The sequence below is a fragment of the Ambystoma mexicanum genome, chromosome 9 (assembly GCF_040938575.1).
Source record: "Ambystoma mexicanum isolate Mex_15411 chromosome 9, UKY_AmexF1_1, whole genome shotgun sequence".
Taxonomy (NCBI): Eukaryota; Metazoa; Chordata; class Amphibia; order Caudata; family Ambystomatidae; genus Ambystoma; species Ambystoma mexicanum.
In genome coordinates, this window is record NC_090931.1 from 133,479,665 (window position 1) to 133,497,890 (window position 18,226).

The 18,226-nt window shown below is 45.4% G+C and overlaps 1 protein-coding gene across 1 annotated transcript in view; it reads right to left on the bottom strand.

The window, feature by feature from the left end:
- The window catches only part of PPP2R1B (protein phosphatase 2 scaffold subunit Abeta), a 165,338-nt gene that overhangs the window by 136,000 nt on the left and 11,112 nt on the right, over positions 1-18,226 (bottom strand). The window contains exons 2-3 of the mRNA XM_069614304.1: positions 3,790-3,880; positions 3,339-3,439 (exon numbers count right to left, since the gene is read on the bottom strand). Of these exons, the coding sequence (XP_069470405.1) occupies positions 3,339-3,439; positions 3,790-3,880 (192 nt within the window). The remainder of the gene's footprint in view (positions 1-3,338; positions 3,440-3,789; positions 3,881-18,226) is intronic.

Genomic DNA, 18,226 nt, shown 5'->3' on the forward strand with positions numbered 1-18,226 from the left:
TAATAGCCTATACCTGGGCATGCCCGAATGACTTCTAAAAAACTGCAACGCATACAAAATGCAGCAGCCAGACTCCTCCTCAAGCTACCCAGAAGAGAACACATCACACCTGCACTAAAAATGCTACACTGGCTACCACTGAAACAAATAAAGTTCAAGGCCATGTGCATCACGCACATAGCAATACACAAACAAGACACAGAATTCCTAAGCGACAAACTACGCCTACATCAACCGACAAGAACGCTAAAATCAAGCACAGACATACGCCTGGAACCAAAACCCTACAACAGAAAATAAACTGAGGATCGCCTCTCTCACCAGGCACCCAAAACCTGGAATGACCTACCTAAGAATATACGGAATACAACAAACCACCTAGCATTCAGGAAACTCCTCAAATCATGGCTCTTCAAAGCGTAACCACAACGGAGACGCACTAGAATGCCCAGACATTAAAATGATGAAAATAACTCCAACCTCGGCCACTCTCAAATTGGACAAACACTCAAACCAAAGAACCAACCACTCGACATAGCATAAGACCTCATGGAAAATAGCCACAAAGGCTACAGAGACGGACCACATACCTAGACCCAGCCGAAAGACCGCAAATGACTCTCCCACTCGTACGTACCGGACGAACATATCCAGACCGGCAGACGCACCTAGATAGACGTTGGCCTTTGTCACATCTGGATAGGATTGACTGTAGGATAACATGCACGCGCCTAGAAAAACGTGAATGCTAGCGTGTGCCACACTTAGAGTTGTGAACACCAGCCTGTGTGGCGTTCGGATGGAGTTGTGAATGTTAGCATGCCCACACCTGGACGGATCTCTAAACTCTAGCCTGCGCCGCATATAGATAAAAGTGTGAATGTTGGCATGACCGCACCTGGAGGGAGTCCTAAACCCTGGACTGCGCCGCGTCTAGATGGGAATGTGAAGGCCAAAAAGTGCCACACTCAGACAGAACTGTGAATGTTAGCATGGTAAAGGTTAAGTAACCCACTAACCAATATAAGCTCAAACTCTGCATACTTATCTCACTCAAACTCACAACCATCTCTCGCACAACAAGCCGCACGCACTTAACACTGCAACACATAAGCCGGAACAGTACACGCGGACTGACTCTGATCCGATACCCGCAACAAAGCTCAGCACCTGGTGTATACTGAGTTGAAGCTGCCAACAGAACACCACTCCTCTCACCATCTTCACCTTACTAACCCATCCCACCTTTATCATTTACAGATCCGCCTGGAGACCAATTCCGTTGGCGACGGTGCGCGGTACAAATACCTTTAACATTTAACTTCAGAAACTCGAATTTCCAAGACACTGGCTGGGAAAAGTTATGTCTGCTGAAAGACAGGCTTTCCAATGGTAGACCATTGGCATTCCCAGGAAATGCAGCATAACTGAGATGTCACTTGAAGACAGGTTCTGATATACTCAATTAAGACATGTTATTCATACACAATTCAAGGAGAACAACGATTGTCCTGACCAAAATCCTTTAGAGATCAACTTGAATATTATTGTTCTACTATTAGGTTATCCTCTAAGGCCAAGCTCAAACTGAAATGGGTGTTAAGATACTGGGCCCATCGATGCGGAGATCTGATGTCACGCCAAGAGGTAGCCATTTCAGCACAGTTTCAGCTGGTACAATTTAAGATTCCTCACAGAGCATACTATAACAGGTGTGGCCACGCTAGGAACCCATATTGTGTGCGCTGCGACATAGCGGTGGGCACATTCTAGCACACAATCTGGTTATGCAAGCAAATCCTGGGATTTTGATGTTCATTGGAGCGTGTTCGATGCTGGGCCAGCCCATCACAAATTTTATTTGCTGGCCATATCGGGGTGCTGGGGGTGGGGCTCCTACTCCAGATATGAAAAACTGTCTCAAATGTGGCCAAGATACACCCAAAATCTTTAGTGGGAACGCAATTTAAACCATTGTAGGTCAAGGGAGGAGCAGGAGTATAGATCCCGAGTGTGTCCTCATACATTTTCCAAGATTTGTGATAAATAGGGAATCATGAATGAGCCGACTCTACTAGATTTCATTTTCGCTGTGAACACATGGGTGGCGCAGATTGTCTTTTTGAGCGAGTTTCGATTCTTGGTTACAAGTTCTTGTTCTGTGTTGCTACTTTTATGAAACCATTTAATTATAAAAATTTAAAAACACAAGACCTCATCCTTCCACCCAACAGACTGCCCTTCAACCCACCAACTTCGAATTAATGATGCAGAGGAGTGCAATTCCTCCACCATGGCCAGGAGTAAAGCCCTTGTTTTAATGGCAGTCCAACACAAAAGGATTCCCATTCAGGCTCCTAAATCGGTCAGATTCATAATAGAACTTCCACAGCTCAGTGGAGCAATGGGTTCCGTTTAAAACATGGTACAGAACCCAAAGCCAAGGAAAAGATCGGGAACAACTTCTGAAAACAGAATCTCGCCTTGCACTACTCCTAGAGCCAGACCACCAAGTACAGCAGTGACATGTTATTTTATTTAGATCACGCCCATACAAAAGCGACATCTAAAAACCACCTTATTTAGAAGCAGTCTAAGGTTTCCACAGATGTGCTTTGCAGCTATACATATATCACGTGGAACGGCAGGAATTACATAGTGCACCCTATAGATTAGAAGCACAGATGCAGATTATGCCATCCAACAAAATTACTTCAGCCACCTCAAATGAGATACTGAACCAGGATTCAAACCCTATACTAACATTCCTACAAAAGGCCCAATAACCAATTGAGATACATCTTGGAAGCATGTAAGTATATCATACTTTCTAAAAGCTCATGTTTAAACACATTACATTGGATTTAAAAAGTATTTTATGCAACATTCACTAGCAGCATCCTGTTCAGGTCCCGAACATTCAAATCCAAGTGGAAATGCCATGTAAAAGTCAAACTAGGCAAGGAATGAAGCATCCCAAAATCAACACAATGAAACCCTCAAGCAATCTCTGCTTCAGGCTGGAGCAGTAATTCAGATGATCCTACTGTGTCCAATATTAAACAGACTCACCGATGGAGGTCCTCCACAATACTGGCTAAACAACGGTTACCACCAAACACTAGAGACAGGACATGGGACCAGAACAGCTATGCATTACACCACCAGAATCTTCAAAGTCACAAGCGAGCAACTAAGCGACTGGAAAGTCCATTTAGCCAGACTTGTACTTTGATGCAGGCATTGCCCAAGCTACAAGGGGCAAGCCTGTAACAGGTTGGTCAGTTAAATAAATAACCAGATAGCATGTAACCAAGCATTGATGTAGGAATCCTTACCAGCAGACAGTGGACAAACTCTGGGCCACCAACTAGGACGGTGAAGCTTCCCAGCTGTTCAGCAAGTGCCAAAAGCACTTCATCTTCATCATATATGGTATCTAGAGAAGGAACACAGTATTACAAACATTTGATTTTAGCATCATTCCAAGTTTACATCATACTCTAAGGTATGAAACTATTGGCAGTAATTAAAAAGTATCTACTTCCTCAGCAGAGGGATGCACTTTTTTCTTTTAAAGTGTGCAGAATGGGGCCATTGCTCCCCCAACCACAACCACCACAACCCCCCCGCCCCAACCCCACTCTTCCCCACTTCCAAAGACTCCCTTCCAGTCAACCATTTCAACACCGGCTGCAAAATGTTTTTTACATTCTCTTTTTTTAAACTTTTTGGACAAATTGGGTCTACCAGCAAGATGTGTATAGAATAATAAGTTGCGTTACTCACCAGTAAGGAATGGAAGGAGCTCAGATCTAGTTCGCTCAACACCCAGTGCTAATGCAATGGTTGAGAGTTTCTTGATGCTGTTGAGGCGTAGCTGGGGTAAAAAAATAAAAATACAAACGCAGTTACAACTTTACAGTTGACTATATGGTAGGGAAAGGGGTTGGGAATCCATGGCAAATGAAGGTAAATTCACTACCAATGTAATATTTCACATGGGTGCACTACACCAATTTCTGATTGACGTGTATTTGGCCATTTAAAAAAAGTCCTTCATACAGAGCATGCAGGAAATACCTGAAGTGTTATATAACACACAAAGGTACACAGGGATAGACCAAACTCAATTCGATCCTGATCCATATTCCATTTCAATTATTTTTCCCAATAGTGGGGCTGCCTTTGGAGCCACTTTTTATATTGGCACTGCTTTGACAATGTGTTACCCTTATCAAGTACCTTTTTTGTATGGTTAAGTACTATAAAGTGAATGAAAAAACAACTGCACAGCATCATAGTTGGGACTTGATAGTACAATGGTTTGCCTGAGGCCCACAATGTGAGGCAGGCAAAATAATCATAACCTACTTAATGCACTGGAAGCATAAGTGCAGTGCTGAATGCGAACAGTCTCACTTAAATTTAGTTCTAGGAAATAGAAACTTGCAATATTAACTCTGCCAGAGCAAAAAGAGCTTAAGGTGTAAGCCAACATGCAGCACAACTGGGAGAGTGCGCCAACATGGCCGAAGGAGAGCTATACGATACATTACTCACCATAATTGTATTTCTGATGCTTGTATCTGCTGAGATTGACATTCTATGCATAGGCCGACATCTAGTGGTAGCCGTGGAGTATTAAATGTTTTGTTTTCGAAACTCGAAAAGGGTCGACAGGGCGAGCCTGTAAACAATATCCCTAGTGTGACATCCACAGTACCCATGGTGCTTCATGCAAAGAGGTCCCTCAGATGGTTTTGTTTCTGACATTGAAGTAGCATGAAGTATAGCGGGAGTACAGAGATAAAGCCAGAAAACATCTATGGCCTTCTAATCCACATGGGAGGAAGGGTGGGCGCATGTGCATCTAAGCAGATGCAAGCATCAGAAATACTATAACAGCGAGTAATGTATCACTCTTAAGGCTTGTGGAATCTGCTTAGACCACATGCTATGCATAGATTAGCAAACAGTGTTATGAGAAGGAGCAGCGGCAAATTGAAGTTTTAGAACCGCTTGTCCCACCTGTGCATCTGCTTTGGAATGTGTGTCAATTCAGTAGTGCTGAGTGAAAGTATATATTGAGCTCCATGTAGCTGCTATGGAAATGCTGTCTAAGGGGGACATTTGCGATAAAAGCCAGTGTAGCTCCTATGCTCCGTGTGGAGTGAGCTCTTGGTGTGAAAGGCAGTGTCTTGTTTGATGACGACTAGCATAATTGTATACATCCGACTATCCATCTGGAGATCGCATTCTTGGAAATGCGTTCTTCTCTGCCTTCTCCTTCTCTGCCTGTTATGGAGACAAACAGTTGGATCTGTTTTTCTAAGCGGCCTGGTCTTATCTACATAGTAGAGAAAGGCTCTCCGCACATCTAGTGTGTGGAGTTGGACCTCAGCTGAGCTAGCTGGCTTTTGAAAGAAGGTCGGGAGCTCAATGGATTGGTTCACATGGAATTTAGAAGTGAATTTAGTTGAGAACCTAGGTGAGTACGTCAAACCAATTTATTTTTATGGATAATAAAGGGTCCTGCACTGACAATGCTTGTAATTCACGGACTTTATGGAAGTAATAGCCACTAAGAAGGCAGTCTTGTAGGTAAGGTGTTTAAGACTCGCTTAATGCATAGGCTGGAAAGGGGGTCCTATGAGCTTTGTTAGTATTACATTGAGATCCCATCCTGGCGGGGGATTAAAAAGCCTCTTTATTCCCTCCATGAATGCTTTAATGACTGGTACTTTCCACCACGAGAATTTACTCAGAGGTGGTATAGGCTGATTAAATCTAACATTTTGTTTTGACTAGCACCAAATGACAAATATTCCACTTGTCGAAATAGCAGTGCCTAGTGTTTGCTTTTAATGACTCCTTGAGGCTATCCATAAAGTTCATTGTGTGGGTGCGAGTGCACTGTTGTCCCCTGTGTTGGGTCAACAGGTTGGTTAGGTATAGGAGCTTGATGGGAATCGCACATCACCAGCTTGTGCAGATGTGAATACCACATTGTCACGCCCACATAGGAGCAACTAGGACGAGAGTCATCTGTTCTGTGCATCTTGTCACTATCCTGCTCATTAATAGTGTCGGTAGGGGCGGGGGTGTAAGCAAATTTCCCTGACCAGTTCATCCATAGGGCATTCCCCTAGGAGGCTGGTTGGGGGAACATGGACGCGAAGTCTGGGCATTGCTCGTTTTCTCTTGTAGCGAACAAGTCTATTGTTGGGTAACTCCACTGAGAGGATGTGGTCCTACAACGTTTGAGTTTAGTTGTCACTTGTGTTCTTCTGGTAGTGGGTCTCTGCTCAGAGAGTCTGCTAGAGTGTCGAGTACCCCTGGAACGTGTTGGGAGGATAGGGACATCCCTCGTCTGAGTGCCCGCTTCCATATTTCTGAGCCAACTTGGACAGATTTGGCTAGTGTGTGCCCCCCTGTTTGAAGATATAAAACATGGCAGTTGTGCTCTCTATTAGAATCGGAACCGACTGATTTGTCGGTTGCAAATTGAATGCCTGTAGTGCTTTGAAGGCTGCTAGTAGTTTCAGTAGGTTGATATGGTTCTGTGCCGTGACTTGTGTCCACATACCGTGTGGTGAAGGTAATAGAGTCCCCCATCCAGAAAGTGGCACGTCTGTTGTGACAATCGTTTGCGCTTCCGGATCGTGGAATGGTTTTCCCTTGGCCACTTGGCCCGAGACCATTGTTCCTGCATTGGTCGCATGCGCAGACGTGCGCATGGGACCAGATAAATGCAAGATGCCATCATGCCCATTAACCGCATTGCTTTGCGTACGCATATCTGGAGACCGGCTTGATACTAGGGTATTTGCCTAAGCATGTTTTGTACTCTTTCCATGGACGGAAAGGTTAAGCCGGTCTGTGTCTAATACAGCTCATAGGAACTGTTTTGATGTGTTGGTACCAGACTTGACTTTCTTGTTTATTGAGAAGCCCAATTGGAAAATTAGATTTACGGTTCTTTGCATGATTTGTTTGCTAAGATGGGGAGTTTCTACTGTGATCAGCCAGTCGTCCAGGTAGGGGTACACTGAGATTGACTCCCAGCACATGTGCGCTGCCACCACTGCCAGTACTTGGTGAATACCCTTGGAGCTGAGGCTACTCCAAAAGGTAGCAGCACCTTCAATTGGCAGTGCTGGTCTGATACCTTGAACCGAAGGAGACTTCTGTGCGCTGGGAGCATTGAAATATGAAAATAAGCATCTTTCATATCCAATGTAGCCATGTAATCTCCCCGCTTTAGTAGGGGAATTGCCTCTTGTAGCGTTGTCATGCAGAATTTGTGGCTTTACATAAGTGTTGCAGGACGCAAGTTTAACACTGGGCGCATGGTCAGATCCTTCTTTGGAAATAGGAAGTACATTGAATAAATACCCTTGTTTACCTCGTTGGACGGCACAATCTCGATGGAGTCTGAGGAGTAGCGCGTTGACCTCTTCTATCAAGAGGAGATGTTTTCTTCTCTTGATTTCCTTCGGTGCGGGGGAGGTTTGATGGTGTTTTCAGGAGCTCCACGCAATAACCTCTGGCTACCGTTGATGTCCGTTAGTTTGCAATTCGTCCCCCTACTGGGGAGGCATGGGAGGGAACCTGTAGCAGGGCATCATTGTTCGGGGGAGTATCTCCACCTCTGGAAGTGGAAGGCCTACCCCGGCCGCAGCCTCTGGGATAACCCTGGGACGCTTGTCCCTGGTTGCTATTCCATGAATTATTTTGGTTTTGCCTGGAGCCTTTGTGCATTTTGGCCGCGAAAATTGTTTCCACCTCTCTGTTCAATCTGTTTGTTGTAAGTTGGCCAAGGGACTGAGTGTGTCATACTCCTCCTTGGCCAACTTCAGAGCTTCCTCCACCGATTTGTCAAAAACATTAGGTTCTATTGGCATATTCAGCATGGTTGCTTCTGTTTCCAGTTTGAATCCGGACTGTCGAAGCCAGGCATGGCGTTTGAGAATAGTGCCCTCTACAATGACATGTCAGCATTATCTGCTGCATCAAAGGTTATTTTTAAGAAGACTGCTGGCAGTGGTTCTGCCTTCAGCTGCTACAAGTTTTTATTTAAGAGGTTCTGGAGCAGAGTCAACCAGGGCCGTAACCTTGACCCATTTTGTGCAGTCGTAGCTTGCCAACAGTGTGGAATTGATGGCAATTCTAGCTTGGTAGGCTGCAGAAGTTGCTACCTTCCTCCCCACGGTGTAGAGCTTCTTGCTCTCCTTGTCTGGCGGCGCTCCAGAAGAGGCTAAGGGTGTACCAGCCCTCTTCCAGGTAGTCATGACCACCAGTGAATCTGGCTTAAGCCATCCCCTTATATATATATAAGGGATCAGATGGTGCCGGGTGTAATAGTTTCTCCATTCTTGGGTTGACTGCTCTAGTTTTGGGGATTTCAAGTGAAGGTTGGATACTCCTTTGAACTGATTTTTTTTTTTTTTTTTTAAATGGTATAAACTGGGTGGCAGCTTTCTTGTCCCCCAGGATGCTCGACAAAAATCGGTCTTGTTCAGTCTCATGAGTTTGAATGCTGAAAAACTCGGCTGCCTTGATTAGGATATCAATGAACAAGGGCTGATTATCCACAGGGGAATCAGCTAGGGGGTGGGGGGGTGGGTATTGCGGAACTGGAGAGTACATTGCATAGACCTCTGACTTAGTCATCATCCCCATCCTCATAGTATTGATTATCTTCTTGATACTCAGTATTTTGTAGGCTCTCTAAAGCATGGGGAAGCTCTTCAAAGAAGTTAGCAAAGAAAGACATCCTGGACATTACTTTATGCCCTGTGCTGACCACTTGGCTGAACTGGGGCTAACCCCAGGTCAGGTATAGCAGGTGAGCAAATCCTCATCACCCTCTCCATCCTCCTGTAGGATCTCTTCAGTCTCCTGTACAGTGTCTGGTATGGGTAGGCTCCTTATGGGACTTGTCCTTCCGAGTATCCTTGAGATTGGAGCTTTTAGAGGACGATTTCTTTGCGCTAGAAGCTTTAATTAGGTCTGCTGGGAGAGGTCTCTTAAGGTGAGAAAGTCCTGACTCTTTTGGCCTCCCTGCCGGTTTAGACGAAACAGGTTGAGTTTCGTTACTGGGAAGGGCCCCCGCTGCGTCCTTATACGTTCGGCATTAGAGGTTTTGTCAGAGTCTTCAGTCTTAAGGGGCCTGTCATGAAGCGAGACCGAGTGCCCAGAGGGCAGTGAATCCACAGATCTGCCCCTAGACGCCAAATCTCAGTGTGTGTTGGACACATCTCTGTGGGGTATATGCTTAGTGTGGGAAGATTGAGTGCTTTGCCGCCGGGTGTAGTCCCTACAACAGAGCCGCCGGCCTGTCTTACAGGGGTCAGGGGCTAGCACTGGGGGAACGTGGCTGTTCCGTCACCCTCGCCGCCGGAAAAGACCAAGTCACTGCCGGCACTGGAAGCTCCCTCCACGTCAATGGAGGCCATGGCCTGCATGGCGTGATGGGCCCAACTTTTCGTCGTGCGGTCTTTAAGGGTTTTAGGTCAAAAAAGCTTGCAAGCTCGGCAGTGCCCATAGTCGAGGTCCCAATTAAGACAGGTTGCACACTCTGCGCTCATCGATCCACAGGAATTTTTTATTACAGGATGGGCAAAGTTTAAAAGGCGTCCTATCCATGTTTGGGGCAGGCAGCAGGGTGACAAGGGAATGGGGTGGAAAAATACATTGCATAATGACCGCCCCCGACTCTCTCTACTGTAAGGGTCTAGGCCCGTTGGACCTTCCAAGGCCAGGCCGAAAGAGATCCGAAGTTGCTTCATCCGACGATTCGTCTTGTCCTTCGGCGTGAATCTTCACTGTGGCGAGACACGGCAGTCGAAAAGGACAGTAAGAGTATTAAACTTTGTCAAATTAAATGGCGGCAACCTAAATTGTACTCCGCGAGAAGAGACTGCTCACGATGGCGGAAAAAAATCAATCTGAGGGACCTCAACGCTTGAAGGATCATGGGTACAGTGGACATCACACTAGGGATAGTAGCACTGCCACGCCGTCTCAACGTCCCTTTTTGAAAACAATACATATAGATTACTACACACACCCAGTGCACCGGTTCCGGAAGCAGCCCAAGGCTATCCTCTTTGCTTCTGCCTTTGCCCCTCTTCTCCCCTGCTCATCTGCTTTCTCTCTGGGCACAGTGCACCTGCCCAACCTCTGTCCTTCAGGTTTAGCTACCTGCTCACCCTCCTGCACTGCCACTGGGCCACCCCTTGCAGTATCTGTACCCATAGTCCCCCACCCACTTTTCTTCTGCACTTATCAGATACACCCTACCTGACTAACTTAGCACTTTGCCACTTGCTGGCTGCACTACCACGGTTTATCGCCTTATTTAAATATTTATTCAGTTCTCTCGTCTGTTCCTTACTTTCCACTTCTGTCCCCTTCCATGCACTTGCCTTTTTTGTTCTCCCCCCCGTTTCCCTCCCTTTGCCTGCTTGGTCGCGCTCTGAAACACTTGTGTATGAGCGCAATATAAATAAAATCTAACTATTGGCGCATGAAATTCTTTTAGCAGGTGCTGCTCATCCTTAATGCAAGATGGAGCACCAACCCACCACCCATTATGAACGAGCAAAGACAGCCAAGTGAAACCACTGCTTCATCTGCTGCTGCAAGCAGCAGAGGGAGTACTCATGGACTGATTTTAACTGTCGATGGTGCCTATTCAGCGAGCGTCTAGGAGCACACCCTTAAGATTATTGGAATTATATAAAACCTATGAAAAGTAGTGGGGTGCAGGGGCGATTAACCAATGCTAGGTGGTGCATACAGTGAATAACAGTGGTCCACACCTTTGTGGAACCCTCCTGTCCCTTGCACACCCTCGTTAGGTTGTAAAGATAACCAAATATTTGGTGAAGATACGTATGCTTACACAACAACCATTAGATACGAGATTGGTTAAAAAATGTAGGTTCCTTCTGGCAGCACAGCTCCGTGGAAGAACCACCTTTGGGGTGACTCCTTAGCAGCATACGGTCACCTACATTTAGGTACACAACAAAGAAACAATCCTCTAAAGATTGGCAGAATGATGTACCACAAAGGCTGAATTCTTTTTACGACATACTGCTACTAACATTTGCCAAAACTACCAATGACCCATCCGTTAAAGATTGGGTAAAATGTACATCTCTGAAAAGAATTAGACAATAAGGATAAAAGATACAGGAGGCCAAGTGGAGGATTTCTTCATATTCTGCATTTCGATACTCAGGGCTGTCACCTGACAGGAAGAACCAAGCCCAAGTAATTTGGATATAAGAAAATTCGAAAAGAACCTGTACATGACAATATCATCCAGAGAAGAAAGGGATTGACAGCATACAAAATCGGAAGCTCCTGAAGGGGATCATTTCCCGAAACAAGTAGAGAAATTAACTGAAATATTGTAAACACTACCAATATCATGAACCCAACAATATGAAAAACTGTCTAGGACCAATTTATGAATAACCGGATTGGTAGTTATGCAATAGACGCGAGATAAGCAGAATTGGACAAACTAGTAATTGATTTATATGTGTATGTGATTTATATGTGTATGAATATAATCAATAACGGTTCACATGATAATGAATGCATGAAAATAGTAAAACCTACATTTAAAAAAAAATCTCATTAATGGTTTTTTGTAACCATATGCATCTTCAAATATTTGGTTGTCTTTACAACATAACTAGGGCGTGCAAGGGACGGGAGTGTTCCACAAAAGTGGTGGACCATGGTTATTCATTTAACTGTCGATGGGAAACCTAGTTTGCCTCAGATAGTTTTCCAAACCTGTGCCCAATGGGCCTGGGATGGCCGATGGGGGCACACCAATTTATCCCAACACATTCAGAGGCCCAGAGATGGCAGGACCACACGTGTACAAAAACTAGGAAGCTCTCCCCGCTTCTAGGTTCCTCTTGGTGCATTGCGTGAGTCAAGGGGCCTTTGTTGCAGGCAGCAAAGGGCAGAGTTATCTTGAGTCTGGATCGGGCTGCAGGTAAGAAAATAAGAACAAACATTTGTGAGTGTGAGCAAGGGGTTGGGGGGTAAATGAGAGTATGTATGAACACTGAATGGGTGCATGAGAAGGAATGAGAGTGCCCCTGTTTTGAGGCAGGGGGTGGGAGTACATTTATGCAGTGGCAGTAAGTCTGGACATACAATTGTGGCATGGCATTTTTAACTGGGCCTCAAGGGTAAAGCCAAAATAGTCTGTCTGGACATGTTTTCTTACTGTGGCATGGCATTTTATTTTTTACTAGTAAAGCCAACATTAGAAATTTCATCTGGAGAGGGGCATATATTGGCAGGTTTGACATGGGCATGTTTTCTGATAGCATCATTACCAGCATCATGGCCAAAGCGAACCAGGGTATGTTCTTATATGAATACTGGCATAGACCCAGCATGGACATGTAGTGTGCAGCCAGAATTAAACTTATTTTTATACTGGCATGTACTGGGGCAGAAGGATCATGAAAATATGTTGCCCTAGTACACAGTTGGTGACTTGCCATCTACCCAATGTGTTCCTGCATAATTCATTTTTTCACAGAAAGTGTGCTGTAAAGCACCTACTTTTATCAAAGTTTTCGAATTTTCTCAGGGATTGAGAAGAGGGGCTGACCACTCTCCCAGAACCTCCCTTGCCATGCTTTGTCGCTGGACTATTTGACCCTGTCCACTGTCATTTTAGAGATTTTGAAGAAAAAAACAAAAAAGGTGGTTTTTGTGCACTTTACTAGCCGATATCTTGCACCATCAGGGCATTCCAGCAAAGCATAAAGTTGAAACTGCTCCTCCAAGGACACCACACGGCTAAGTAATGTTTCAAGAGCGTAGCCAACAGAAGTCTCATGTCCATACTTTGCAAGCCCCTCACTTCAGCCTGTCCAGTTTCACCCAAACCACTACTGACAACGAAGATGGAGATACTGCAAGGTATTATGAAGATAGCTTCCAGACCGATGCACTTGAAGCATTAAGTGAACAATTTTGGACTCCAGCTTTTTTGTGAGAACAGATCCAGACAAAATAAGGGATATAGTGGGACAAAGTTAAGGGCCAGGTTACTCAGTAACAGCTACACCTGAAGGGGCAGTTAGCCCCAAAACGCATAGTGAGGGGTCACGCACCAGCACCACACAGAGGGAACTCGGGTCTCAGTGTGGCATTACTTGGGAGTGTGATACCAAGCTATAACCAATGCAGAATTGTGGTCATTTATCAACCATGTTGATTTTCTCCTCCTGTGGAGCATAAAGTTGAGAGATTTTCGTTGGTTTTTCATAGTGTTGTCAGATGTATTTATTTGTAAGAGGAATGTGAAAATTACTTGTGAATTAGTAATCATAATTTATGTGGGTTAATTAGCAAAATATATTGTTTTACATAAAGCATAAAGGAAGAGGCCCCCACCTCGTTTGGAGTGCACGGGTCTATCATCAATAATTTGTTTGATGAATATAATTTACTCGTTTTTTCCGTGTGTGGCATGGGGTTACCCGTAGCACCTGAAATTGCATTGAAAATTTATACTAAAAACATTGATTTAGACAAAACCATCCAGAACGCCCTGATCCCATGCAAGTAATTGGGGGGAAAGGATACGCAGTGCAGTGTAAAGTCGCTACTATAGAACTATATAGTTTTATACTCTACCAACAAAAATCAGGAGGCTGTAACGAGATTAAGGAGGAGGTACCCTGTATAAGGGAAGACAGCTGTGTAGATTAGATTTTATTTGGTGCCGATTGTGGTCGATAAAAGGACAGTAGGTTTTTAACGTGTAGTAGTTCAGATTGTTGGAGGCAAGTACGGACTAGAACTGAGATTGCGTATTGTTGGTGTAAGGAGGATATGGCTTGATATTTTAAATTGTTCAGAGGGGTGCGAGTGTGGTGAAAACAACGATTGTTGAATTTGTAGTAAGTTGGATTTTATCATAAAATGTGGAAAACCTCACACTGTTCATTTGTGTAAGTCGATTCCCCAATATAAAGAAAAGATTATTAAATACCACATGCAATGGGTTATCAGCCATGGACCTAAGAAGGGACGCACTCAAAGCATCTGCTGCAACATATGTACACATACCTACACGCCACACCATGGGAAAGAAATTACAGAGCAGACTAAGCATAACCAATTTGTGGAAAATTGGTAAGGAGCAAGAGCAGGTAAAGAAAGTAGGTAGAAGAGAAGATGAAGGGCATGTGCAAACAACCTTGTCCTTGATGCCGAAAGGCTCATGCAGGCCCTTTCATCTAACGGGAAGAGGTTGTGCGAGACGTGCTGCCAGCCATGGAGAACGCCCCTACTGAATTCAGCCGGCTTGGTCTGAAGCAGGTTGGTTGCCTGCTTCCCTGTTTTTTCCAGCAGTGGAGCATGCCTTACAACTGACGATATGGGTACTGCGGACACAGGTTAAGCCCGGTTGACTGCTATGAGAGCAAGTGGCTGTCTGGGTTTAGAAGCCAGCTTCCCTGTTCTTGTAGTTAGCAAACATGCCTCGAGAATCTGAACTCAAACCCATTTTGGACGGTGGATGAAAATTGTCTGGCTGCAGCGCTTTAGTGGCGCGATGACTGCGGACTGGACTGCGATGTAGGGCACGTTTCCCTGATGTCTACGTGCTGCAGTACCGCTTAAACAGCAGACAGCAAACCGGTGCTGCTGCTGTTTAAGCGGTACTGCAGCATGTAGACATCAGGGAAACGTGCCCTACATCGCATACTTGAGGTTTCCAGGAATGCACTCCGGAAGAGAATGTTGAGAAGTCCGTTGGAACAAGAGAATTACATGGGATAAGTCACCTAGAGGCATGAGGCTTCCGAATAACAGCCAAGGGATACTGAAGTTAAATTAGAAGACAGCACATTAGTGAGTGCTGGTCTAAAAACAGCCCTGATGAAAGTGGGACACTAACGTTTCACCACTGAAACCGGTATGATTTTTGCTGTGCCCTGGCCTACAGAAGCGAAGAAACAAGAAACCGCCAACCAGGTCAGACAGTTCTATAAAGAAGAGAAAGAACTTGGAATTCAGTCATTCTAATAGAGCCAAAGAAATACCCAAGACTTCATCCCAGAGCACAGCAGTCTTGCCCGAGCCAACTCGGTCTAGTGACTTGTGTCTGAAAAACATACCACCTGATCAACCCTCCCTGACCAAACTTGGTCCTTCCCATCATCCATCTTCCTCTCTACCTGTGGTGTTGCCCAGGGGTCTAACCTATCGCCCTGGATTGTCAGCCAATACCTGGCAACTCTCGCCCACTGCATTGCTGTATTCTGCTCAAATTTCCAGTGCTACGCTGACAACTCATTTTCAGGCTGCCCTCGGCCACCTCAGATTGCCTAACTGCCATTCAAGATTGGTGTGCCACCACTGATCTTTGAATGCCCATCAAAAGATTCTCGAAATGCCCGTGGTGATGAGTAGCAGACTAGGCATATAAGATAAAGAAAACATTAAAGGGTAGTACTGCTACTCGTGGACTCAACCCAATTGCTTCCTCAGTGGAGGAACAGCCTGTTAGTTGTATTGGGGAGCCTTTCTACTTAAACTCAAGGAATCACAAAGTGAATTGCCCATAAAATTGTCAAGGAAGAAACACTCATACTCAGTAGGGGCTGTTGCTTGAAGGATGCTTAACTGTATTTAGACAAAAGACTAAAATGTCTTTATATACTCTTACATGTGAAACATTAATAAATTGTGAAGAAAAGACAGAAGTTAGTATCAGACCAAGGGGCAACATTTACCATATCCTGGTCTACAGGATACAATTGAAAAAGACAAGATCACAACAAACTGAACATGCAACATATATCATGTGGGTGCTATTAATTTTGCACCTGCAGTTGTATTCGATGTACAAATTTCTGGTACAAAAGACGTGCTAGCATGAATTATTCAAGTGCCCAAACAATTGTGCTGGTCATCCAACTGTCTATTCAATTTAACATAGAAAAGTATGAATAATTCTGATATTGATGTGCCAACGTCGTCGGGGGTGAAGTGTGTTCAAACTGCTGTCTGAATCACATAGAAAGTTCAAAAATGTCCTTAGCGTGTGCCAAGAATACCCCCTCGTATGCGCTGGATGTTTCGGCAGCTGTGCCATCCGTCTTGAGGCTGACTAAGAGGGATCGCTTAAGTTTATCAACATGGCCGCCTTCTTCAGGGCGAAAAGACAGCCCCTGTGTTGAGGAAACCAAAAAAGGAGGAAAAAGTAAATCTAATGTCCTCTTGAGCGTAATTCCTTGCTGGACATTTCAGGGCAAATTGGTAAGGTAAGAAGCACTTAATGCAACAAAAAATCTAGGCTATTGGGGGAACAAGGTAGATATATATATATATGACATGGTGCCTCTCGCAAAATGGGGCGGACATGAATGGTAAGTGTCTCACCTCAACCAACGAGTAGGAAGTCTCTGGGAGTAGGGCGCCTCCAGGCGAACAGGCTGCAAGTATCAGGACCACTTGTCACACAACAGAGTGAGTGTAATGCGCTGGTGAGCGCTGCATCTGGAGTCCTCAGTCGCTGGACTGAAAAGAAGGGGGGCCGCAAACAGGCAGGACCGATGTGAGTTAGGGCTGCGTGTGCCATAGTAGTCAATTTGGCCAAAAGGTAGAGAATTGGTACAGTACCTGATGGGAACCAAAGTAATGGTGGTCTCCCAAGGATGTCCCCAAGGTGCGAATCAGTGGGGAGAGATTCGTTTCGTGTGGCACGCACTGACTCGGTTCACGGGTCACAATACCGTCATGGTGCTGCCTGAAACAGAAGAGGGCGGGAGAGAGGAGGGTACAGAAAGGAGGTGAAGCCGATGTAGGACTAGTCCGATTGTCAGAAGAACGTGTTCAGTGAACCAAATCTCAGGCGGGTATCATCTGCACTGTGTAATTTACCTGCATGCTGCTTCACTTGCCAGATGGATGTTTACACTCTGAGCACGTTGCTCCACTTGTTCGCCTGCGCCCTGCAGTGGCTGCAGAAATGTTCGAGCGGTCAGAGCCAAGGACTGCATAGGGGCGGGAATTAAAGGGGTGTTGTGCGCTTGGTATCCAATCGGGACCCGCGGATACTGACGTCTAAAACACAGGTGTCGTCTCGACTGCAGAAGCATTAGCTTTCGCACCAACCGGGTCTTGGAGGGCGGGAGCTAAGTGGGTGTGTGTGCCTGTTGGCACATCTGCGTCCCCGGATCCCGGCATGTGAACCAGAGGCGTCATCTCGAATGCGGAAGCATTTGCTTACGCACCAACCGGGTCCTAAAAGGGGCACGTCATGCAGAATCCAATCACAGTCTAGTCCCAGGTGGAAACAGGACTGATTTGGTACCACTGCTCGACGTGAGGAGGTGAACTCACTTAACCGTGGCAACAGCCCTCCGTGGATACGGAGCACTCTCCCACCTGTAAGATGGCTGTACTCAGCCCGCCCGATTGTTCTGGTGAGTCAGAGTCTAATTAACTAGTGCGAGCCAAAAACAGAGGCACAGGCATGGAAGGTGGTCCTGCGTCTAGTCAGTGTGTTGGTAATAAGGGACACATGCCTGACTCTAATGTATGGGTCTAGGAGAAACCCTAAATTTATTCCTGTCATTTAATTCCGGTACTTGATTGTAGTGGAAAGCGCCAGACCGCCGGGGGCACCTTCGGGTAAAAATATATTTTTTATAGGGATTTTTTCTCGGTTTTGAACTCGCCCCTGTTGTGGCAGTATGCCAAAGTTTGAGCAGGTCGGAAAAAAAAATCCAAAAACTGTGGGCCACTTTATGCCTTAATGCGGGAAAAGTTGTTCATTGAGCCCGTGAGTCACAGAATCCATTCTGTGTATCCACCTGCATTCCAAATCAAGAAGTCTCCCTTGGATGTTGGGACCACTCCGAACTCGTTCAATAACCCACCATTTTATATCTTGTGGGTTGTGCCTGTGTTCTATATAATGTTAAACTAAAGGAGATGTACAATTCTTGCACCGAACGCGTGATCTGTGTTCAGAGATCCGGGTTCCCCCACTGCGCATTGTTTGCCCAACATAGCGCAGTTGGCATGGGCACTCGATACAATAAACGACTTGATTGAGTGATATATCAAATTGCAAAACCAATGTCCAGATTTTATTCCCATAATGGAATAGTTGCATTTTGGAGGCAAACTGGCAGACCGAGCATGATCTGCAGGG